The 23,892-nt window shown below is 47.4% G+C and overlaps 2 protein-coding genes across 7 annotated transcripts in view; both read left to right on the top strand.

Moving 5' to 3' along the window:
• LOC111847566 (small conductance calcium-activated potassium channel protein 2-like) overlaps positions 1 to 3,292 on the top strand; it is a 34,272-nt gene extending 30,980 nt beyond the window's left edge. For all 6 annotated transcript variants that reach the window (XM_072704298.1, XM_072704297.1, XM_072704296.1 and 3 more), the window contains 2 exons: positions 883 to 952; positions 1,277 to 3,292. In XM_072704298.1, coding sequence (XP_072560399.1) covers positions 883 to 952; positions 1,277 to 1,561 — 355 coding nt within the window. In that variant the 3' untranslated portion in view covers positions 1,562 to 3,292. The remainder of the gene's footprint in view (positions 1 to 882; positions 953 to 1,276) is intronic.
• An 875-nt stretch (positions 3,293 to 4,167) lies between these two features.
• Positions 4,168 to 21,085, top strand: LOC111847687 (uncharacterized). Its single transcript, XM_023819096.2, has 13 exons — positions 4,168 to 4,612; positions 5,177 to 6,295; positions 6,982 to 7,196; positions 7,342 to 7,513; positions 8,148 to 8,198; positions 8,498 to 8,599; positions 13,464 to 14,189; positions 14,576 to 14,737; positions 16,690 to 16,826; positions 16,984 to 17,181; positions 17,317 to 17,488; positions 17,891 to 17,932; positions 18,092 to 21,085. Exons 2-13 carry the CDS (start codon positions 5,225 to 5,227, stop codon positions 18,188 to 18,190), a joined length of 3,147 nt encoding a protein of 1,048 aa, XP_023674864.2. The 5' UTR covers positions 4,168 to 4,612; positions 5,177 to 5,224; the 3' UTR covers positions 18,191 to 21,085.
• Positions 21,086 to 23,892: the final 2,807 nt, after the last annotated feature.

The following is a 23,892-nucleotide window of genomic DNA, read 5'->3' as shown; positions in this document are numbered from 1 at the left end:
TTCTTTGTCTGCCGTGTCTCCGATCAGTGTCACCCAGACATGCATACGTGACTTTTTTCCATGCCCCTTCTCGAACCCCCTGTCCCATACCTAGTCTGGCATTCCAGACAGCTTTTGTGACATTAGGGTCACCTGTAGAATCACATCAATCAAACTTGATTTCCCAGAATTCCCTTCCATCTCAGGTCCACCTAACCTAGTTTCAATACGCTTCACTGCAAAGAGGGACACTGTATATCTGGTGGCTGGGTAACCATTGTTGAAAACTGCACAAAAAGTTTACACAGAAACTGAGTACAGAGCCTCAGAGAGTCAGACACAGGTCCACAGTCAGACAAGGCCCAGAGCAAAGGATTAACTGTGCTGAATTCTCTGTGTCTTTATATGTCTACACATGTCTGTGTCTTTATGGTGAGACTGTGCGTTTCTTGGATATGGTATTGAAGGAGCTTCCCAGGATTTGTGATTATAAACTTACTGCCTTAATCGCTGTGCCCCCTGCTGGTTGTCTCTTTATAGTTAGTCAGTTTGTCAGCCAAAGCTCCATACAGTTACAGCATGGCTGCCTAATTAAATACACACTTCTAGGTTGTCTAATTTACCCTGACTTACCCGTATACATCACACCTGCCTTCTGTCCATCTTTTCATTCATCGGACCCCGTGTCTCACCTTCAAATCATCCGCATCGGTTCTGCTCGCCCCGCCCCATTCCTCACGCTGCCTGCTCTCATTCGCCCTACAATGCCTTCTGTCCACCTCTGACCTCTGACCCCCCAGCTGGGGAGTGTTCTCGTGTGTTCTGTGACTGCCTGGGTTTTATGTGCATGTGAGTGGCTGTGGTTCCTGATGGTGCCGTGTTCCCCCCTCCCCGTCCACCCAGACTGCGCAGTGTCAAGATGGAGCAGAGGAAGCTGAATGACCAGGCCAACATGCTGGTGGACCTGGCCAAGGTGAGCTCAGAGCCCAGAGGGATCTGCCAGCAGGCTATCTCTACAGTTAAATACACGCCTGAGCATTCAGTTTTTATAGGATAGACTCACCCAGTGCATGTCTCTAAGCTTCAGTCTTGCTGAAACCCGATATTTTGGCAAATCCTGAGCCCCAGTTGCTTAATATTAAATTATAAGAAGCTTAGAGGGCTGTTAAGCGGCTGCATTTATGTTTGATGCCTCTTCAGTCAGCTCTCAGGCAGCATACGGGGGCAGGGCGGACCTGTTAAATTACACGTGGAATATTCCGGAAGTCATGCGTGTGAACACCCCCCTCCCCCACAGACGCAGAGCGTGATGTACGAGCTGGTGTCGGAGCTGCAGGAGCGGGGCGAGGAGATGGAGCAGCGCTTGGCCGTGCTGGAGGACAAGCTGGACGCGGTGGTGGCCAGCGTGCGGGCACTGCCCGGCCTGCTCTCCCGGGTCCTGGCTCAGCAGCAGAGCGAAGCCCTCGAGAGCCTCGCCCAGCGGCTCCGCCCAGCCTCCCTGGGCTCCGAGCGCTCATGGCCTCCCGCCCGCCGGCGCCGGTCGCCCTCCACGGTGCCGCACACCTCCTCCGACAGCGGCTAGACCGCCGGAACCGCCACAGGCAAACGAGCGGACAGCAAACACAGCGTTTACGTTTAGCCATTGTATGGCTGTTCCTGTTAGCTTTTTTATAAAGCCCATGTTACTGATTGGAGGATGGGAGGTAGGCCTCAGGGGAGCCGCCGCTTGGCATTCTGGGACAGGGAGCAGAAAATGGACAGGACTTCCTAGTTAGGGGTGGGAGCTGGAGCTTTGACCTAGAGAATGAGGGGAAGGGTCTGGGGGGGCAGGGGGGGGGGGAGTGAAGTGAGAGGCCGTTTAGGGAATAAGCAGGGGGCTGATAGCTTCACTGGCCATAGAAGGGCGGAGCTTAAAGACACTTATGCCAAGGATTTAAAATAGGCAGGAGGAGGTGAATTTAATAAGGGGCTGTCACACTCTCTCGCTGGCTGTTTACCAGACAGACTGACTGCCACTCACAGTGCTGTCCGAGGGAAGACATTACATTCCTTTTTCCGACACATTCCTCTAGAAAATTTCAGAACGGGAAACCTTCAATCTCGAAATCAGCTGTGTGACACCAAATATTTTGTAACTCTCCCTTACATGCAATACTTAGCTGTTCTTAGAAAACTTTTAACAGTGTAAGGTAACTAAGACTGCGGATCTGACCTGCCAACGATACACGACATAAAATCAGAGCTTCCAGAGGCCTTGACGGACAGGAGTTCGGGTGGGAGAAGTCAGGCCACACCCACTGTAGGTATGACGTGTTGATTCCACCCCTCGTGTCAGTCTTTTCTCATTTTAAATCAGGTATTAGAAGGAATATTTGTAAAATGGAGTATTTTATCACTAACCTTAACATAAACTGGATGATTTAAGAACTTAAACTGCACTGATGACAGTTTTGGTGGGTTTTACATACACCTCATTGATCCAAGGATAAATTCTTTAAGAATTTTAGGGCTCATGTGGGATTTGAATCCAGTACCTCTTCAGACCCAAAGCGTGAAACGTACCCCTAGACCCATAAACCACGGTGGTACCCTTGAATGCTGATCTTAAAGGGAAAAAACTGGAAAGTGAAGGTTTTGGTTTGTCTTAAGTGGCACTGAAGTGCCAGACAGATAAACATTGTAGTGAGCTACAGCTGCACAGTCCTTAAAAGGTGAAACCTTCACCACATGTCCAGTCATCCCCAGTGTGTCTCCATATCAACCCTTCTTAGGAACTTCTTGTTCATCTTTCTTTGCGGTCATATGCTCTCGGGTGATACCCAGTCACACTCCTCAGCTCCTTCAGCGCTGAGTGACACCCTGTACACTCTCTGAATTTGGGTGGCTCACCATTCGGTTACCACCCCTTTCATGCACTGGCATGCGTCATTCCCTGCCCCCTGATTGGTGAACTCACCTGCGCAGGGTCATACCATGATATACACAGGGAGGCCCATCGTGAGGATTTACTCCCCAACACTTAGGACCGTAGAACCTGGTCTTAAATCCTGCCAAAAAGTCATATTCATGTATGGAAACAGTTATAGTATAGTATTGATTATTACTGAATTTACACGCCATTATGCTACAGCCAATTACAATTAAGCATCTATTCATGTCATTTCTGAGTAGTGAGATGAGATTATTTTTTAACATATGGGTAAGAAATTTAAGAAGAAATGTATAATCACAATTTTGTATTTGATACCAAGTTATGCATATCAGTTAGCACTGGAGGTATACAGTATAATAAAGGAAAAGCGATGAGTCATAACCCAGGCTTGCCGGTGTCCTTTGTTGTCTTCACAGGGGTGGGGGGGAAATACGGGGCCGTTCACATGCACTGAGTACGCGTGTGATCCATCGCTTCCTTGGGGAGATTCTGCAGGAATCTCCAACAGACTTTAAACAACGTTTCCTATCGATCGCGCCCCATCATCGCGTCTCCCCTTACATTCGGAATCACGCCTGAGCAGGCTGGATGAGATTTGACGTCTCCTCTGGGTCCCAGGAATCCGGAGGTATAAAGGGAAAGCCACATTTAAATCAAACGCCTCGTTTTAGCTGCATGAGCCCAGCCTGAGAGCGCCACCCACATCTCTGATGGATAAAGGCTGTGCGACAATGACACAGACTGTATGAGACCCAGCTGACTGTCGCATAGGGACAAAAGCACTGTGACACACTGAGAGTCCTCAGGGTGGCATGGTTCCCTTTCCTAACCCAGCTGACTCCAGCAGCCCGTTAAAGCACGTGAGAGCCAGTGTGACTACTGCCCCCTAGAGGAACGCTGCTGTACTACTGTATTTTTAGACAACCATTAGCTCATTTTCAGTCCTAGTGAAAGGATCAGATGTTTGAGATACATACTTGGACTTTTAAAATGAAAAAACGGACATAATTAAATCGCACATATTTAAAACAATTAAATCACACACAACTGATATAAGATAAAAGGTAATTAAAACGAGAACGGGATGGAATACCTAATTTAAAAGCATACAATACGTAACCTGGGCTATGAATTCTGCTTCTGAAAGCCACAGCCTATCGGGCCAGTCATCACCTAAGGCACAGTCACAAAAATAGGAAGGAGGCGGCGCCGGGTTTTCCCTGTCATGCCATTCTGGCCGCACTGAAATAACGGGCTAGTTTTTTTTTCTCATAGCCAAATTCACAGTTTAGAAGAAGAGGTAAAAGTTACGTCTGAGACTATAGTGATGCCACCCACGATCGGGATCGGGATGAAAAATAAAATGTCGAGTCCTTTTTTGCACCAATACGGGACGCGATTTGTTCCGTATTTTCGTACATTAAAGACACCAGTTTAACCTAAAAATCGGAAAAACGCATTGAAAGTAGCAACCCGACCTGAGATGTCGGTGTATATTATACGCCGGGGCCGGTGCCTAGCGCTGGCCGCGGCTCCTTGGCTGTAATGCGCCCGACGGCTCGGCACCGCCGCCCTCAGTGTTTGCCGAGCTTAATGATTAAACAGCCGCTCCCCTTAATCTCCGTGACTGCGGCGTCCACTCCGGACGGGAGCCATTTTAACACAGTCCCTTCGTCTCGTGGATGTCCCGTTGGTCACCAGGTAAAGTGAGCATCGTTGCTTCATACATATGCTGACTGGCAGGGTTGGTATCTGAGGTTGGTGCGTCTGTATGGCGAAAAGCGGACGGAGTCCAGTCGATGCGCAGAATGAGCAGGAATAACGCTGCTGAAATAAGGGGTTAATGCACAATTACGGGTGCTACTTAGACACTCATCGGTTTAAAGACCATAAAAGTTAACAGTAAGGATACAGAGAGCGTCTAAATGATGGCGATCGCTTCTGATGGTGTCGCCGACGGGGGAAAACCGGCGAAACCTTTCAAAAGTCCGCTTTTTAAAGTGATTTCTGTCGGAAATACATAGAAGTATTATAGCCATAAACTATGCCCCAGTTAATATGCTTCGGTTTCGGTATAATAACGGTCGGTAATTATGCATCTTAAATGTCATCATTTCATACCCGTTTCATGTTTCAAAGGCTTTTTGAAAGCTGGTAAAGTTGGATTTTCTACAGCGTTTGAAATGTGGAGCTCTTCTCTGTTCTGCATCAATTATTATCAAAGCCAAATTTTAATGACACTTTCTGTCTATGGCTTTTCTGTAGAGCTGGTGAGTAGGGAGTCCATCATTGTTCATTTCAGACGGATATAGCATGAGCTCTGTGGATGTGCCTTTCAAGAAGAGCTCAGAGGAACACTGGAACCAGGGACCAGAGTCTGGCCGACTTGATGACCTGGATGACGCTCCTTCAGCGCTGAGTGACACCCTGTACACTGAACCCCTACACCACAATGATTTCAGTGACACCACCAGCTTACCCTCAGCGGAGCAGATAGAGGAGCAGAGGAGAAAAGGGTGGAAGAAGTTCCTCCCACCTGTATGGGGGGGTCTTCTTGGGAGGTGGAGGACTCGTACGACATGGTCAGGCTCCCCGAGGGTGGTAATCCTCCCCAATGGGACTCGTGTGAGCCCTCCTGTCAGCCCCCTGCCGGGACGCCGGTACCAGGGTATCAGTGACTCCCTGAGCTCACACAGACCGCTGCTGGACAGCACCCCTACCGGCTCGTCCCGGAACGAGGCCTTGTACCAGGATGCCCAGGTGTCGGCGGCCGAGTGCTACGCGGAGAAACTGGAAGCGTACCAGCTGAAATACTCCTACATGAAGTCATGGCCAGGTTTGCTAAGGTTGCTTGCTGGCCTGCAGCTCCTCTTCGGAGGCATGGTGCTGGCCTGCGTTTGCGCCTATGTCCAGAAGGACAGCGAGTGGAGCAACCTCTATAGCCTTGGGGGTTTTCCCGGCTACTCCGCCTCAGGCTATTACTACCGGGGCCCCATGACCATGTTTGTGCTGGCGGTGGCTGGCGTGGCCTGGCTGGTCACCGTGATCCTGCTCGTCCTGGGCCTCACCATGTACTACCGCTCCATCCTGCTGGACTCGCAGTGGTGGCCGCTGACGGAGGCCGCGCTCAACCTGGTCGTCTTCGTGCTCTACATGGCGGCGGGCGTGGTCTATCTCAACGACCTGAACCGCGGTGGGCTCTGCTACACGACCCCAGGCTTCAGCCCGCTGGTGTCTGCCCTGTGCCGCGTGGAGGGCGGCCAGATGGCCGGGACGGCCTTCATCTTCATCAACATGCTGACCTACCTGATCAGCTTTCTTGTGTGCCTCAAAATGTGGCGACACGAGGCAGCGAGGCTGCGGAGGGAGGCCCAGGGGGCTGAGGTGGGTACTGTGGATGGGGGCCCAGGGGGCTGAGGTGGGTACTGTGGATGGGGGCCCAGGGTGGAAACTAGTGGACGGAGGATGACCTCAGTTGTCCTCTTCTTCTTCTGCCTCAGTTAGGGATGGAAGAATGGCAGAGTGCTTAATAAGAAGGCTTTATAAGGTTCAGATCCCAGATGTTTTATGTTCTGCCTCTAAGAAGAATCTCACACCAAACTGAGCCAGTATAATATCTGTCTATGAATTTAATTAAAAATCAACCGGACGACTCAATGTAAGCTTTCTGTCTATATGATGGATGTGACCCTGCCCCAAACGGCACTTGAAGTAAAAATGGTCCGATTAGTATTCTTGAGCTTAATTGACCTGCGGCCAGAGGTCACAGAGCCAGCAGTGAAGTCTCAGAGCCTAGTGTGCTTATTGTGAACTCTTATCGGTGTTCACAGTGGAGCCGGTACGGAGTAACTTAAATATTTAGTGTGGCTGTTGAGGAAGATGAAGTGTTTGGGGCAGAGGGAGGCATTCGGTGCTGTGGCACCTGGTAAACAGGAATGAAACACAGAGGTGACACAGGCAATGGGGATGGGGACACTGTCACACTGTGTCCCCTCCACCACACTGGTGTAGCTCTGCTAGTAGAGTGTATGTTGAACATCACCGTCTTCTGCTTTTTCTGAAACGTGCAGCCCCTCCCTGCCCCCCCTTATGAGGCGCCCCACCTCGTCCAGGACCGGAGCCAGCTAAGGGTGGCCACGTCCCGGCAGGGGGGGCACAGAGGGGGCTCTCTGAGGGTCAGCAAGAGGATCCATTTCGCCGAGGAAGGGGAGGACCCGGGCAAGCTGAGCCGGGCCATTCCCACGGGACACGTCCCCAAGCCCCGAGTGGTGGCCGACTACATCATGTGAGTGACAAGCGTGTCCCAGTCACATGACCCTACAGCGTCATTCCATCCCATAATTCAGTGTCAGGTTGCAGATGCAGAATCCGGTGCTGGTGACAGGTGAGACTGGTGCTTCATGTCCCCCCCCCCCCCCCCCCCCCCATAGAAAGTATCCCACTATCCGCTCCCTGGAGGACCGTGAACAGTACAAGGCCGTCTTCAATGACCAGTACACAGAGTACAAGCAGCTGCACGGGGAGGTCAACTCCACGCTGAGCAAGTTCAGTGAACTGGACCGAACCATGGGCAGACTCCTCACTGACATCAGGACCCCCGAGGTAAGACGGGCCGCTCGAGGGCTCAGGAAGGAGGTATGGCGATGCGACTGAGAAGGTCACCTCCTCAGTGTGTGAGTGTGTGTGTGTGGGGATCATGTATATATTACACTGTGTGATTAAAAGCTTGTTATTTTGATGTTGTGAGGACCACAGTTTCTGACAAGGGGATTTTTTATTTTTTTTATAAAAATCTGTGAATGCAATTAAAAAAACTACATATGGCAAAATTCTTGTATTTAGTTTGGTTACTTATGGTTAAGGTTACGGCTGAGTAGGGGTTAAGGTTGTCATGTTGGGATTAGAGTTTTCACCATAGAAGTGAATGGAGGGTCCCCACAAAGATATAATTCCAAACCTGTGTGTGTGTGTGTGTGTGTGTGTGTGTGTGTGTGTGTGGATATCTCTGAGCATTTTGTGCTGGAGAGAGGGGCCTCCTGGTTGGTCTGATGCCCTTCGAGAGATGACAGCGACTTCACAGATTAAACACTCCCTCTCACGGATGCCAATGCTTGTAACCACTGCCAATCGGTTGAGCAGTTATGTGGTGTGGTCTCATCAGTAAGGCGCAGAGACTGCGCATGAAATGTTTTTGCTCCTAGGATAAAAACACTGATATTCTTTCTGTGTCAAACAGGATCAGGAGAGAGTTTCCCGGCTCATAAAGCAGTACAAGGAGAAAAAATATGTAAGTCTGACATGATGGGTTATAGTATTTTAAAAATCCATAAGTATCCGTTACTCGGTGCAGGGTCCTGGGGCCCTGGGGGCTGTCCCAGGAAACACAAGGCGGGGGAGCCCCCGCGTGTCTGACAGCACATAGATTATGGGCTGTCTAAAGATACCAGTATAACCTAAACCACATTTTCAGACTGTGGTTAGAAGGTAGAGTAGCCTGTGTCGCCCTCCTAGAATGGGCGTGGCCAGTACGGTTTGCCCCTCCCACAGTGGGCGTGGCCTGAGCTGTGTCATGTGTACCTTTGGCAGGATCCCTCATTTTTGGAGAAAAAGGAACGATGCGAGTACCTGAAGGCCAAACTGAACCATATCAAGGGCCGCATTCAGGATTTTGACCGGAGGGGGGGCGGGGCCGACTGAACGCCTCTTCCTGCTGTCCACATCCTGTCCCTACGGCACAGCCTCTCTCTCTCTGCAGGATACCCGATAGCTCTGCTCATTAATCTCAGATCAGCAGTGACAGTGAAGTGATACCTTTACAGTATAATCATCCAGTGTATGGAATCTAAGCCAAAGGATGTCTAACATTCAATACATTTTTTGGTTTAAAATGGGTGTACATATGTGTCATAATTTTTTTTTTATTCCAGTTTATTGTAAATTTAAAAGATTATTGTCGATTTATAAGATTATTGTAAATTTATGATTATTGTAAATTTATAAGATTATTGTAAATTTGCCATCACTTGGAAGTATTTCATGTAAAAAATACAATAAAAACCAGGAAAGACTGAAATGTTGACTTTGTACTCTAAAGTTGTATATTTGTCTTTATGAACATCGACATATTTTGCACATGTGGTTTTTACTCATTTCATTAAAAGGACCAGTTAGTTATCGGGGCTCCGCCTCTCTGACAAGGTGATGGTGGATATTTCCCCTCAACAGGAGTCAGTGGTAGCAACTTCTGATCAGAGTCAATCACTCCATGTGAAGTTGTGCTTGTGATCAGAGTCAGTCACTCCATGTGAAGTTGTTCTTGTGATCAGAGTCAGTCACGCCATGTGAAGTTGTTCTTGTGATCAGAGTCAATCACTCCATGTGAAGTTGTTCTTGTGATCAGAGTCAATCACTCCATGTGAAGTTGTTCTTGTGATCAGAGTCAGTCACGCCATGTGAAGTTGTTCTTGTGATCAGAGTCAATCACTCCATGTGAAGTTGTTCTTGTGATCAGAGTCAGTCACGCCATGTGAAGTTGTTCTTGTGATCAGAGTCAGTCACTCCATGTGAAGTTGTTCTTGTGATCAGAGTCAGTCACGCCATGTGAAGTTGTTCTTGTGATCAGAGTCAATCACGCCATGCGAAGTTGTTCTTGTGATCAGAGTCAATCACTCCATGTGAAGTTGTTCTTGTGATCAGAGTCAATCACTCCATGTGAAGTTGTTCTTGTGATCAGAGTCAGTCACGCCATGTGAAGTTGTTCTTGTGATCAGAGTCAATCACTCCATGTGAAGTTGTGCTTGTGATCAGAGTCAATCACTCCATGTGAAGTTGTTCTTGTGATCAGAGTCAATCACTCCATGTGAAGTTGTGCTTGTGATCAGAGTCAGTCACTCCATGTGAAGTTGTTCTTGTGATCAGAGTCAGTCACGCCATGTGAAGTTGTTCTTGTGATCAGAGTCAATCACTCCATGTGAAGTTGTTCTTGTGATCAGAGTCAGTCACGCCATGTGAAGTTGTTCTTGTGATCAGAGTCAATCACTCCATGTGAAGTTGTTCTTGTGATCAGAGTCAGTCACGCCATGTGAAGTTGTTCTTGTGATCAGAGTCAGTCACTCCATGTGAAGTTGTTCTTGTGATCAGAGTCAGTCACGCCATGTGAAGTTGTTCTTGTGATCAGAGTCAATCACGCCATGCGAAGTTGTTCTTGTGATCAGAGGCCTCTGTAGTGGAAAGGCTGTAGGGGTCGATGAAATCCGACCCGATGTTGAATAGCAAAGGGTGGTAACCTGGTAAACTCACCTCTTCAATGTTGCATGGAAGCTGGAGAAAGTACCTCTGGATTGGCTAACAGGGGTGGAGGTCTCTGTTTTTAAAATGGCAACCGGAACATGTGTGTCAACTATAGGAAGATGACTGGATCTGGTAGGGTTTGTTTGTGCTAGTCTCTACATTTTAGAATAATTACAAAGATATCAAAACTATAAAATAACATATATGTAATAATGAACTGACAAAAAATGTATTAAACAAAAGGAATTTTATTTGGGGGGCAGCTCTGTGGGTTGGGACTCAGAAGGTTGCCAGTTCAAATCCCTGGTTCAGCAGAGTGATCCCACTATTGGCCCTTGAGCAAGGTCTCAAACCCCAATTGCTCCATGGACTGGGTTACTCTACTGTCTTCTCTACACCAGTCTCATGAGGGGGCCTCCTGTGATGCTTTTTCCAGGTCCCACATATATGCTGAGCAGTCACTGCTGCTTTGCCTTCACCCTCTGGTCAAACTCCTCCAAAACCATTTCTGCTGTGTTTATATCAGGTGGCCAGGTCATGTGATGCGACACTGTCACTCTCCTTTTGTAGGTGGCTTGGTGTGTTTAAACTTTTGACTGGTACTGTAGGATTCAGGTGGAACAATGTGGATTTCAGCCTGGCTCTGGAAGAGTGGACCAGCTCTTCTTCCTTTCATATCTGTGTGAGGGTTAACATGAATATGCTAACGCAGTCTTCATTTATTTTGAGGAGGAATATGACCGCATTCCCTGCCACATACTGTGGGAGGCGCTGTAGGAATATGGGGCACCAGCACTGTTACTGTATCGCTTGGGGATTCTGCCCAAAGGTTGCCAGGCTCGCTGTCTGTGACTCGAAACAGAGGCGTCTGAGGATTGAGGCGAGTCACCTAAGGTGATGCAGGCATCTGGCAGGCAGCCCCATCAGACAGCAGACACAGCGGCTTGGGAGTGACAGAGAGTCCATGGGCCGGGAAAATGAAGTCTGGTCTGACCCACAAAGCATGGAGAAGTGCTGTGAAGATGATGATGACTAATTGATGGGTTTGCGGCAATGTTTATAACAAGAAAGACAAGCCTGTGCTATTTAACAGTGCTTCTGAGCGGAGCAGCATTCTCACAGAATCTGCCCCGAAGCAGAAACATGGTAATACCGCCATATTTACCTTATACTATATTTCTTCAGAATGCAGCTGTTTTAGTATCCAAGCCAGATGTGGTTTGCATCAGGTGATTCTGCCGCGTAATCCTGATGGGCTTCGCTATGCACCTGGAGAGCCATTCGCCACGTTGCCCTGATCTGAAGTGTCTGTTCCCTTCATTTAGGAAACGTCCCGCATTGGAATATCACCCCCTGTGGGTTATGTGGAGCAGAAGGCACTGCGCGCCGGGGGGGGGGGGGGGGGGGGGGTAGAGGGGGGCGGGGGAGGCAGGTGAGAGTAAGAATGAGGAGCCAAGGCCAGCCTTCAGCCAGTGGAGGAATATGAGCTGAGAGGAGCAGAGTGGCAACAGCGCAGCCGATGGAGGCCTGAGGGCGACAGGAGTGTTTTCACGGCGCTGCCTCAGCTTAAACCCTCTTTCGCGGATTCACCTGGCACTGCCCGCAGGTACGTGGAAGCGTGATCTGCCGCCGCTCTGACTTTACTGACCGTGGTCTGACCATGGTCTGGTTTTACTGACAATGACAGTCCACAGTCGTAAACCCTGCCTACTTTACAAAATTTCTCATTTGTCTGTGACAAGAGCATAGATCCATGGCGCTTGTGAATTTCTTCTAATGATAATTAATGAATTAGTCTTAACGAATAAACTAGGGCATGGCTCCATTAAATACGTATGGCAAATGACAGAAAAAGCATTTGTGATTAGGGCAGATTTATTGGTAAATATGTCAAGTGTAGCGCAATTAAAAGAATTATTCAGTAAAAGTGAAATGAGATCCACGTCCTTGCCCTCAGTGGCTGTAAGTAACGCCTGTCCTGTGTCAGAATGACACCCGGTCTGTAACGTGTCCCTGCTTCGCGAGTAAAACAGCTATGACTGGTCAGCATCGGTATTTTTTTCCCACAAGCCTCGTCTTAATTCTCACACAGAGCTTGGAATCGACGGCCTGAATGGATTCGCTGTTCATCCTGCTGCTTTCTGAGAATTAGGGCAGCTTTACGCTTTAATTATTTATCCTCCGTATCTGGTCTCGAATGTCTGTCTGAATTATTAAAGTCCCCTGGAAGGAGTCACAGTGAGCCGGGGGGGGGGGGACATTCTGCATAGGACAGTGACCGCGTCCGGCATCGCAGTGCACCGGGGCCACACCGGCGGCCGAGCGGCAGATATATAGGCCGTAATGTCTAGAAGGCATATCCGTTACATGCGCTGAAACACCAGGAAATGCAATCCCGACGTGAGTTTAGTGTGGTTTGATTGCAGGATGCTTTGGTGATTCAAAGAAGGCTCTTTAGGTTCAGCCAGGGGTTCAATGGTTCAACAGCAACTCGAGTGTGGGATTTGATGCACGGCATTAAGACTACGAACTTCCCCTAACAGCCCCTGATTTTTCCATCACGCTACAGGAAGACAGCAGATAATGGTTAGGTGGGGTTTTGTGGGCAGAGAAAGCTAAGAGCGACCGGCCCAGGCTGGGTTAGTCTCAGCATTTGTTTATCTGGCTTTTCCTGTCTTCGTTTATCTATGAATCCGTTCGCTATCTCATTTTCCCATCTCCACTTATTTCCTGCCCCTGCACACAAATGGTTCCCTGGCCTCGTGCCACATCTGGAAACGGCAGCTCATTGCAAAATCGCAGCTTCGTGTTCATATGTGTAGCTGAGAAAAGGGAGTCGGTCTTAAAGATCGCTTTGCGCAGAATTCTTTCCAGACAATTCAGCGAATAGTGCTTTGGTCGAGGAAAGCATCTCGAAAGTGAGCTCTTATTCCACAAATAACTTTCTGGCACTCGTAGCTGCAGTTTTTCACTTCAGGAATATCATTTCGTACATCATTTATCCGATGTTATATGAGATTTTCCTCGTGTCGGGGACGTCAGACAGTGAGCTCATGGTAATATCTGCTCTGCTTTGCTTAACGATGAGTCAAAGTCCTCTGCTATACATTCGATAATGTTGTGTTATTGTTGTGGGTGACGCCATGTGTCATCCACGGCAACAAATGGCGTCAGCTACGTTCGTGTGTCACCGTGGACGCACAGCCCAGCCCAGCGCTACTGATGCGCACTTTGCGTGTTTCTGTCTGTTTTCTTTGCGCAGGTGGTGCCCAAACTTCTGCGAATGATGTATTTCTATGACACAAAGCATTACACCACCCACACTGGGTACAGGTCCCCATACATGGACTTCGGAATCCTGAGCCCTTCTTGGGAGTTTCTGGCACCTAGGAGTGGGGGGGGTCCCGGGTCGTACTATGCGCACGAGAGGCCGCAGTATTTCTACTACTGGCTGTCGCCCCCTGGGATAGTCAGAGCCATGGAATGCGTGGTGGCCACCCTCTGCTTCATCATCTTCATCTGCGTGGCTTCCACACTGGTGTGGGACATCAATTTTAGTGTCCCCGCGACGGGGACCTATGGTGGGGGGCTCGGGACGGGATACTACAGCAGCGCCCATACTCAGTTTGGCGCCTACCCAAGCCCCAACGCTGCTAAGGTGACCATGATGACCACGGCCGCCTTGAACTTCCTGGTGTCCATCGGCATCCTGGTGTTCAGCTACGTCCGAGCGTCCAACTTCCGGGGGCGCTGCTTCTACCTGCTGGTGGTGGTCGTGGATTCGGTGCTGGCCTTCCTCCAGGGCGTCATCAGCATCATCTATGTCATCAGCATCAACCCGATGTCGCAGAGCTCCCAGAGCATACTCTATAACCCTATTGTGATGATGTGCAACAGCTTGTACTCCGGAAACTCTGCGGGAGCCGTTGGGGCCTTTCCTGTCAATAACCAGCACCTCTACCACTACTGCTTCATAGACCCACAAGAGGTGAGCTGCCCTGCCCACATTCTCTCTGGGTGTTTCTCAATATGCGTACTTCACCGTACTTGTGTTCTCGCATAGCCGTTTTACATCATCTTCCATTGCTGAAGACCGGTTCCAATACTAAGCACAGAAGTAGAGAGAACAGTAAAAATCCCCGGATGTCATTGTCGCACGCGCCCCCAAATATCACAGATACATGGATTACATCCTCGCCAAAGGAGACCAATCCCATGATTCAATGAGGCCCAAGTTCATTCTTGGGAGGCAAGTTAGCAAGACCGGTCTTGCCAAGACCACAAGTGCAACCTTTGCGTTCTTGCTATTGAGAAACACCCTCTGTCTCCTTTCATGACGAATACGATCTGCCCTGACCCATGGACCCTCCGCAGGTGGTGGCCACTGTCTGCGGCTTCCTGGCAGTCGTGGCGTTGACCATCGCTGCCTGCTTTGCCCAGAAGACACGCGGAAAGATCTGGCGCCACGGAAAGCATAACATCTACTGGGACCGGCCCCGTAGCAAGGGCTCCGGGGCCCGGGATGTTGAAGACTGGGTGCGTAGGCACTGGATGGACTGGCGGGATAGACCTGGGATAGGTGGATAGGATTGAACAAGATGGGCAGATAGATCCTGGGCGGATGGTTAAAAAGTGACCAGGATGGATGGATGAGTAGGGTTTTAATGGAGGCATCTACTAACAGTTTGAAAATGACCAGCAGTAACCGATACCAAATCTACAAGGTCATGTCAAAGTCAGTTTCATATTAAAATTTCATATCAGTTGCTTGTTTAAATAACTTCCTCAGAAACTATGACTGAGTCTGCTTTTCATGTTTTTATTTCCTCTTTGAAACAGTGTTCAGGGCAGTTCAGAGTCCATCAGTCTGTGTGTGATATGCTCTGATATACAGCTGAATTAAAGGGGCCGCCTCATATTGTTTTGTTTATGCTGTCTGGAAGGTTTCTCCTACAGTTAGCCTGTAAATAGCTGTAAACGAGACTGTTTCACTGTGGTTCGCCCGCTGCCAGGTGGACTTCGGCTGCCAAATGTCCTTATTCTACGACTGCGGAGCCTAACCCATTGATCCCAGTGTGTTTCCAGGTCGATCGTGAGATGATTAATGGGCAATGCTTCATTGGTGGCCAACCAGTCAACCACAATCGGACCCCCCCCCCGTCCCAGTCACCAGTAAAATATACCATCACAGTTTGGTAGCATGCCAGAATATTGTCTTTATAAAGTAGCTGTCACTGTACAAATAGGTTGGCCTGCGCAGTTCTGTCAGCCCGAACACTGTGTCTGCTGATACCCTGCCTGTCACTGGAGCCAGCTGCCAACAGCTACTGGCTGTTTGTTTCGGTCACACCTGGTTTCACTTGGAGTGATCTTTGACCGGCTGAGATACGGTGCCGTTTTCTTGGAGTATCGCGATAATGTTTATGTGACGGGCTGAGAATCTGTAAGGTGGAGATTAATCTCATTTTCAGGGCACCCTGTCTTTGCAGACTGCAACAGCACAAACACCCCCAGGTAGCCAAACAGACACACTCTCTCCCAGACCGGTCTTTCCCTTTCAGGCGTTTCTGCACCAAGACTTTGTTGTTTTTCTTTTTGGGGAAACTTTAGTTTTGAGCTGTAAGTATTAAGCTGTGAGTATTTTTGCAGACTCACTCAAGTCCTTAATCCAGCCGTCAAAGTGTGTTTATTGTTTCCATGGAGAGTCCTATGAAATCTTGCCCCCCCCTCCAAGATCCACACATTCCTTCATGGCTTACTCCACCTTGAGCTGCCAAAGCAGTGTGGGGGGGTGAAATCTCTGCCCTGTTTTCTCAGACATCGTACACAGAAGCACATGCATGTTGCTCAATCAGTGAAGGATACTGCATGTCCGTCTCCTGTGGCAGTTCCAGAGTGCTGCTTGCGTCACGTGGGTCGACACACGCCTCTCCGCTTTTCCGCCGGCCCTGTGAACCTTTCCTGTCCGCAGTTTATACAGCAGGAAGGAGACCCGTCATGTGATAGGCACGGGAAGGGCGTGACTACAACTATGAGAGGACTGCGATGTCTCTCGTGGTCCGTCTGCCTCACAGGCTGGTGCTCAGGAGCCTGTCTTGTTTGGACTAAATGACGCATGGAGATATATTTAGGGGGTGTGTAATTCTGTATGGTGTTTCAGTCTGTATGATGTATTTAGGATATGTTTAGGGTTATAGTAAATCCATGTACTGTATGTATGGTCTGTGAATGATTGTAAATTGCATTATTGACTTTGAGGTTCTCAGATTTCATAGTAGTCATAGCAGAAAACGGCAGTTTGTGCTTGGCGGTTGTGTCTCCTTAGAACCAGGCCTTTCCAGTCTGCCGTCGTTTTGGCTAGACAGTACGTAATAGGTTTTGTTTCACATCAACGTGACTGACTGGCTCTTTTCATAATGCGTTCATAATAACCTGGTTTTGGACCAGCATGCTGCAAAGGTGAAGGTGTGATGACTACTGTGCTTCAGGTCAACAACATTGAAGGGGAGCCCAGCGTGCGAACGGGCCCGACCGTGCTGCTGTCCGAGAAGCCCCCCACCCCCCAGCTCGTCGCCGGGCCTGACAGTGTCTCCAGCGGGCGTAACAATCCCAAGGACGGCTGTGTGTGAGTGGGGCGGTCGCTCACCATGGGTGGGGCATCTGTATCATCACTCAGGCACTGGCATTGCTGCCAGTTGGTAGCCACGCCCTTAGATTATGCCATGCAACCAAAGAACCTGCCCCTGCAGGAACTCTAAGCTGATATGATGTCGTGTCCCCAGAGAGGTGACCCCTCCCACCAAGCTAATTGTCCAGGCCGGTGGGAACTGGGCCAGCTCCATCCCCTTCGAGGAGTCCGGGGCACCTCCCCCACAGAGGACCCCGGTCCACACCCCAGGGCCTAGTGAGTCACAATACGAAACTGGCTACGCCAGCGGGGGGGACAGCGGCCCAGAAGCGGACACTCCGCTGTGGCACAGGTGAGGTCTCTGTTTCTCACTAAGTGGACAGGAAGGGGGGGCTTCTGGGTTTACCAAATGATGGGCCCTTTAACCGGCCTCTCTGATTGGGTGAAATCCTACACTGGTCTGAGTGTGCACATTAATCTTGAGCAGCATGTACCCGGAGATCACGTCCGCCAGCCAGCGCCAGGAGTATAAGAAGGTGTTCGACTCAGACTTGCGGACTTACCAGCAGCTGTGCGCCCAGTTGGACCACATCAACGGCCCAATGAGCCAACTGGCCATTGAGCTGGACCTGCTGTCGGATGGGGCCTCCCAGCACCAGGTGAGGCCGCCAATCGCAATCTTGACAAATAGCCACATTTCTATGGGCACTAAATCACAAATGGCGTAAGTGGGCAGTGTGACGGGTCCGATGAAGGCCCTCCTCAGAGTCCCAAACCAGGCTGGGGGAAAAACAGCAGGTGGGGTGACGTTTTACACTCCTGCTTCAGTACAGATCAGCAAGGGGATCTAAATCCGAGGCCGCACGTGTGCCGGCTCTCATTCCAGGTCCACATGCAATGTTGTTTTTATTTATTTTTCGTAGCTGAACAGATTCTCCAAAAGTAGTGACATCATTAGGCTGGGATATATATACGTGACCTGCAATACTGGCCTCCAGCCACAGGTGGCACCAAAATACAAACTTAGATACAAAATTTAAACTGTCTGTGTATCCATCCAGGCCCTGGAAGAAGAGTACAATAGGCTGCAGGAGCTGAAAATGGTGAGTACAGGCAGGTATATGTTTTCAGAAAGCATTCCACAATTAGGTGGGCTACACAATGAGTCATAAAAGGACAAAAGCAGTTGTACCCAATTTAGTGGGTCTTGGTTAAAGACATCTGGACACAGCTGCCCCATGGATGGCCTTTGACCCCCTCAGGCACCAGAGTATCTGACCCAGAAGCGTCAGTGCCGGGAGCTGCGCTGCAAACTCATCCACATCAAGCGCCAAGTGAAGAATTTTGATGCGTGCCTCTGAGACCGACTCCCCCGCAGATATCAGACAGGAGTCCTCCATGGCCCCCCCCTCTAAGATGGCCAGCATGCCCCCAGACCACCGGGGCCCGTCCAGCATGACGCCATGTCCTGCACTCTGGGGTTTACCTGCAGCTCTGAGGCTGCCTGCATTGTTGTTGTTGTTGTGGGAAATGTGCAGCGCCTTGCACAACGCTGCAGTAATGCTGTTAGGTGTTGCTCTAGTGCCAAAGTCCCTCATCCCCATTTTCTAGTAAACAAGATGGGCGGAAGCCTTTTCCTCTTCTTCCAGGAGTTGAATCCAGTTGAGTGTCTCACTTATGGTCCAAATGCACCATAATGGTTGTTATCTGGAGCTGAAGTATTGTTATCAGTGTGTTATGGGGCTGTTTTTTTTATACAGTGCTCATTCTGAGCTCTTTTACACCTCAATATTTCTGAATATGTCACGGAGCCTGTGCCTGGTTTCCAACGCATTGTGAGTCTGGCACATATGGCGTTTGTGCTGTTACTGATTGCCTTATGGAGCCGATGTTGTTGTGTGTTTCTGTTATTGGATAAATGGAGTTGACATGTGCATTTGTGTTATGGAGCTGCACTCCCTTCCAGTCACACATGTAACAGAGGCCATGTCCCTGATCAAGCCTGCATCTTTATGCCTGTGCTGTAAAGTTGAAGCACCTCTTAGAAGTGTTTGGCGGAGCGGGGCACTGTAGGCTTGACACGTCATTCTAGGTTCACTCGGCAACCCAAGCAGCCACGTTTTGTCAAGTTCAACATGGAGTTGATGCAGTGGTGGATCCTGGCAAGGGTAAGATGGGCAGTTAGGGTTAGGGTGGCATCTTCTGAGGGAGATTTTTTTTTCTTATCAGGGCGCAAACAGCATTAATGTGTTTTAAAGGTGATGTGAAAAATAGCTTAGCTTACATCTTTATTTTAATGTATCGAATTACAGAGCTGGTTTATCCCCAAATTTAATGTATATTATGGAGTTGGTACACCGTCAAAATTGTAACTAAAATTGCATTTTACATTAATGCATTGACCCCAAGCATGCATATTTTTGTGTTTTATAGTAGATGTTATTTTGAATTTAAATGAATTTCTGTGTTTCCATTGTATCATGGAACGGATCCACAATTCTCAGCATGCATTTTTATTTGACATACTAGAAGCATTTTTAAAGCATTTTAAAATATAAAGATCTGCTATGAAGTTGACACACCAGTTTGAGCACAATTTTTAAATTTGTGTAAAAGAGCCATCATGGCTTTCAAAGTATGCATTTTATTTTATTACAAAATTGACATGCCACACCAATATTGCATTTTTATTTGACCATGTTATAGAGTTGATGCACAAAGAGCGCATTTTTGTTTTGCGTTATGAAATGATGCGCCATGAAAATCATGCGTTTTTATTGTATTACGTTACAGAGTTGACATACTTCTCAAAGCTTGCAATTTATTTTATTCTGTCAAACACACAGCATGAAGCATGCATTTTATTGCATTACAAAGTCGACGCCCTATGCAAAACATACAATTTTATCAAATTACAGAGTTGAAGTGCCACATAAAGCATGCATTGTGTTTTATTCCATTATAAAACTGATGGCCACAACAAGTGTGCATTTAAATTTTTTCACATTACACAGTTGATGCAATATGCAAAGTGTTCATTTTTATTTCATGATGTTATGGAGTTGACATGCCATACCATGCAGGCTTTTTGGTAGTATTGCAATACGGTGTTGATGCTCCACCAGAAAATGTGAATTTTTATTTTATCACGGAGCTGGCATACGTTACCAAGCCTGCAAGTAAATTACGTAACTGAGTTGATGCGTCATGCAAAGCATGCATTTTTATTTTTGTCATGCTATGGAGCTGACATACCACACCTAACATGCAATTTTTTATGTTACACAATTGATGTGTAAAGCATAAATTTTTATTTAATCACATTATTAAGTTGATATGCCTAACAGCATGCATTTTATTCCATTAGAGAATTAATGTGCCACACCAAGCATGCATTTGTATCATCACTTTACAAAGTTGTTGCACTATGCAAAGTGTGCTTTTTAATTTTATTATTGTGAGCTGACGTGCTCCACCAAGCATGCATTTTTATTTAATCACATTTCAGAATTAACACACCATCACAAAATGTGTATTTTTATTTTATTACATTAGGGGGCTACCATGCTTGAAATTTTGTCACATTACAGAATTGACATGCTATGCAAAGCGTGCATTTTTATTCGATCATATTGTATGTTGAGTTGCTTCACAAAATATACAATTTATTTTTACCATGTCACAGCATTTTTATGTGTTATGGAGTTCCTAACACAAAGAAGTATGCTTAAACACATGCCGATAAAAATGCATGCTTTGCAAGGTGTCAACTCTAATGCAATAAAAATGCATGCTTTGTGAAACATGTCAACTCCATAACACAAAAAAATTAAATGCATGCTTAATGTGATACATCAACTGCATAATGTGATGACATAGGAATACACATTTGGTGTGCCATGTCAACTAGGTAACATGCATTCTTTGTGAGGCATGTCAACTGTAATATTATTACATTTCAGGCTGTGAATAGCATGTCAAATCTGTTAGGCAATGAAATTGCATGCTGGGTGTGCAACATCAGTTCGGTAACAGGATAAAATAAAATCGCATGCATTCAGTGGCACATAAATTCTGTAGCATGATAAAATCAAACTGCATATATTACTTTGGCACATCAACTCCATAACGTAATAAAGTAAAAATCTGTGATTTGTGTGGCATGCTAACCCATCATGCAATTTTTTTAAAGTGTGACTGCTTGATGTTGCATGTCAAAAATGGAAAATGCTTAATATAAAATCGTATGGCTCATATTGACTGCATTACAAGTGTCGTACATTGTTCATGTCCAATGCCATTAGGAGAAAACAAGGAAAAACTCCCTAGAAGGAAGAAGCCTTTTAAGGAACCAGACCCAAAGTGGGAGCCCATCCTCCAGGGGCCGACAAAGGAAGTCCGAAATAAGCAAAGTCTCAATTTATAAACCAGAATACCGGGTATAAATGCTGCCATCTGGGCAGGGGGGTGAGGAAGGGCGGGATGGGGGGGTGGTGCCATCCAGCAGCAAGCGGGTGAGGGTGGCATATGTGCAGGGAGCTGCCCACCAACTGGAGCTCCAAGACGGAGATCTGAACAGTGCATTGATAAAACTGTGTGACAAATAGTTCAATTTATGAGGTATTTTGTAGCACAGTATGGAGATAAGAGGTGGGAGGGAGCACAGGCATGAGGAGTCCCTGAGCACCAGCACCCCAACAGCACATGTGGCACGTGAAGCCAGAGTGACAGCATGGACACCCAGTTCATCTAAAATCAACGACACTGATCCCCATCCAGCTCCACACCCCACACTATAACTGTAGCTGAGGGTGAAAATTAGCTGTCAGCTTTGTCACCATATGCTAGACTAAACAAGTGACTTAGACTAAACAAGTGACTTATTAGCCTTGACTTAAACATCAGTAGGGAGTCTCAGTCTCGGACCTTTGCTGGTTGACTATTCTATAACATGAAGCACAGTAACAAAATGCTTTGAAACCACATGACGATCGTTCCACTTCAGGCACCGCTAGGTAGCCCCTTGAGAATGAAGCAGACGGTGAAGGGGGCGGGGGGGGGGGGGGTTATTTGGAAATCAGTAAACTACTAATGTACTCTGATGCTAGACCATTCATTGCTTTATATGTTAGCCATAGCACCCTGTAGTCTATGCGTGAACCTAACCGGAAGCCAATGGAGCGATACCAATGCAGGGCTAATATGCTCACATTTCAGAGTCCTTGTTAGAACACTTACTGAAGCACTCTGCACCAACTGAAGTTTATTTAATAATGCAGAGGCACACCCAACCAATAGGGTGTTGCATTAGTACAACGTAGAAGTTATAAAGGTGTGTACTAACTTTTCTGCATGCTGAAGTGAAGTTTTGCAATACTGCTCAAATGGAAGAAAGCTGTTCTCACCACTTTATTTCTATGAGCATGCGGAGACAAGGCCGAGTCAATAGTGACACCAAGGCTTTTAAGCAACGGGCTTAGATTGTCTAGGCAGCTGTCAAGCTTTATGATATCAGCAACACCCTGGGCTGCCCTGGGGCTCAGTAGTAATACTTCTGTTTTGTCAGGATTTAACAGAAAGAAGTTACTGGCCACCCAACCCCTAACTTGAGCCACGCATTTCTCAGTCTTCGAAAACTGCGGAAGCTCACCTGTTTTAACAGATACGTACAGGTCTGTGTCACCTGCATAAATTATGTTTCCTAATAAAATAACCAAGAGACAGCATGTACAAGGTGAACAGTATTAGACCCAGGACAGAACCTTGTGGGACACCATACCTCATTCTGTTGGATTCGGAGGATTCATTGCTCGCATGAACAAACTGCTGACGGTTAGTTAGACATAAGCAGAAGCAGGACAATGCCTGCCCATTAACCCCAACCATAGACTTCAGCCTTGCCAATAAAATGTAAAATGTCATGGTCAACAGTATCAAATATTGCACTTAGATCCAGCAGAACCAACGGGGATACATAACCATCAGCAGCCATAAGCAATTCATTCGTGACTCTCACTAGTGTAGTTCCAGACCCTGACCGGAACATCTCATCAATAGATAGGTTAGAAATAGGTCTGTAATTATCCAAATCATTTGGATCCAGATTTGGCTTCTTGAGGACAGATCTGACAACAGCAATCGTGAGCGGATACCCCAGGCTTAAAGATGAGTCTATCATACTAAGTAGTGTGCTGATTATTAGTGGTGCAGTGTCTTTTAACAGCTGTGATATCAGGCGTGTCATCTAACAAACAGGTTGTGGGTTTCATTGAGGTTGTAGTATAGTTTTAGTACATCAGGTTGACTTATCATAGAGAATTTGAATACCTTATTTAGTCATCGCAGAGTCAGATGTCTGAATATCATGAGCCGCCAATGTAGCACTCCAAATCGTCTCCCTAAATGTTAATAATTTTCTTAAATGCAATAAAATCATTGCTGCTAATTATCACTGGACCTTGCAAGTCCAATGATGCATGATCCCCTGTCAGACATGACGTGGCGCCAAATAGGAATCTGGGATTGTTTTTGTGGTTTTCTATCCGCCTGGACAGGTATGCAGACCTGGCCCAAGTTAGGGCATGTCTGTATGTTAAAGCACTTTCTTTTCAGGGAATTTGGAAAACCTCTAGCTTAGTGATAAACCACTTACATTCAAGCTTAAGTGTGCTTGCTTAAGCTCACATGCTTTATCTGTAAGGTATGTGTTTCTTGTCTATCAGTCATTTTTGTTTTAGTGGAGCCACATAGTCAAGACTGCTACAAAATGCCTGCTCAACCATTTGGAATTCAAGTTCCAGTTCAGCCTCAATAGTGGCCTCATCTAATGTGTGTAAAGTGTGCAGAATTTTGTAGGCAAGAGCTGTCGATGGACTGATCAAACGATTAAAGTAGTGCTCCAGAACCAACGATGTCGCAGTCCTTATTTGAATCTCAAATAGTGGGAGAAGTTCCACATGTTCCACAGACATACCACAGCTAAGAACCAAATGTAAAATATGGTTAAACAAATGAATAGGTCCTACTACATTCTGCGTAGAACCAACAGAATCGAGTTTAGAGG

The sequence above is a fragment of the Paramormyrops kingsleyae genome, chromosome 21 (assembly GCF_048594095.1).
Source record: "Paramormyrops kingsleyae isolate MSU_618 chromosome 21, PKINGS_0.4, whole genome shotgun sequence".
NCBI lineage: Eukaryota > Metazoa > Chordata > Actinopteri > Osteoglossiformes > Mormyridae > Paramormyrops > Paramormyrops kingsleyae.
Note: the sequence above shows the minus strand (reverse complement) of the source record. Positions and strands in the feature narration are given on the sequence as shown.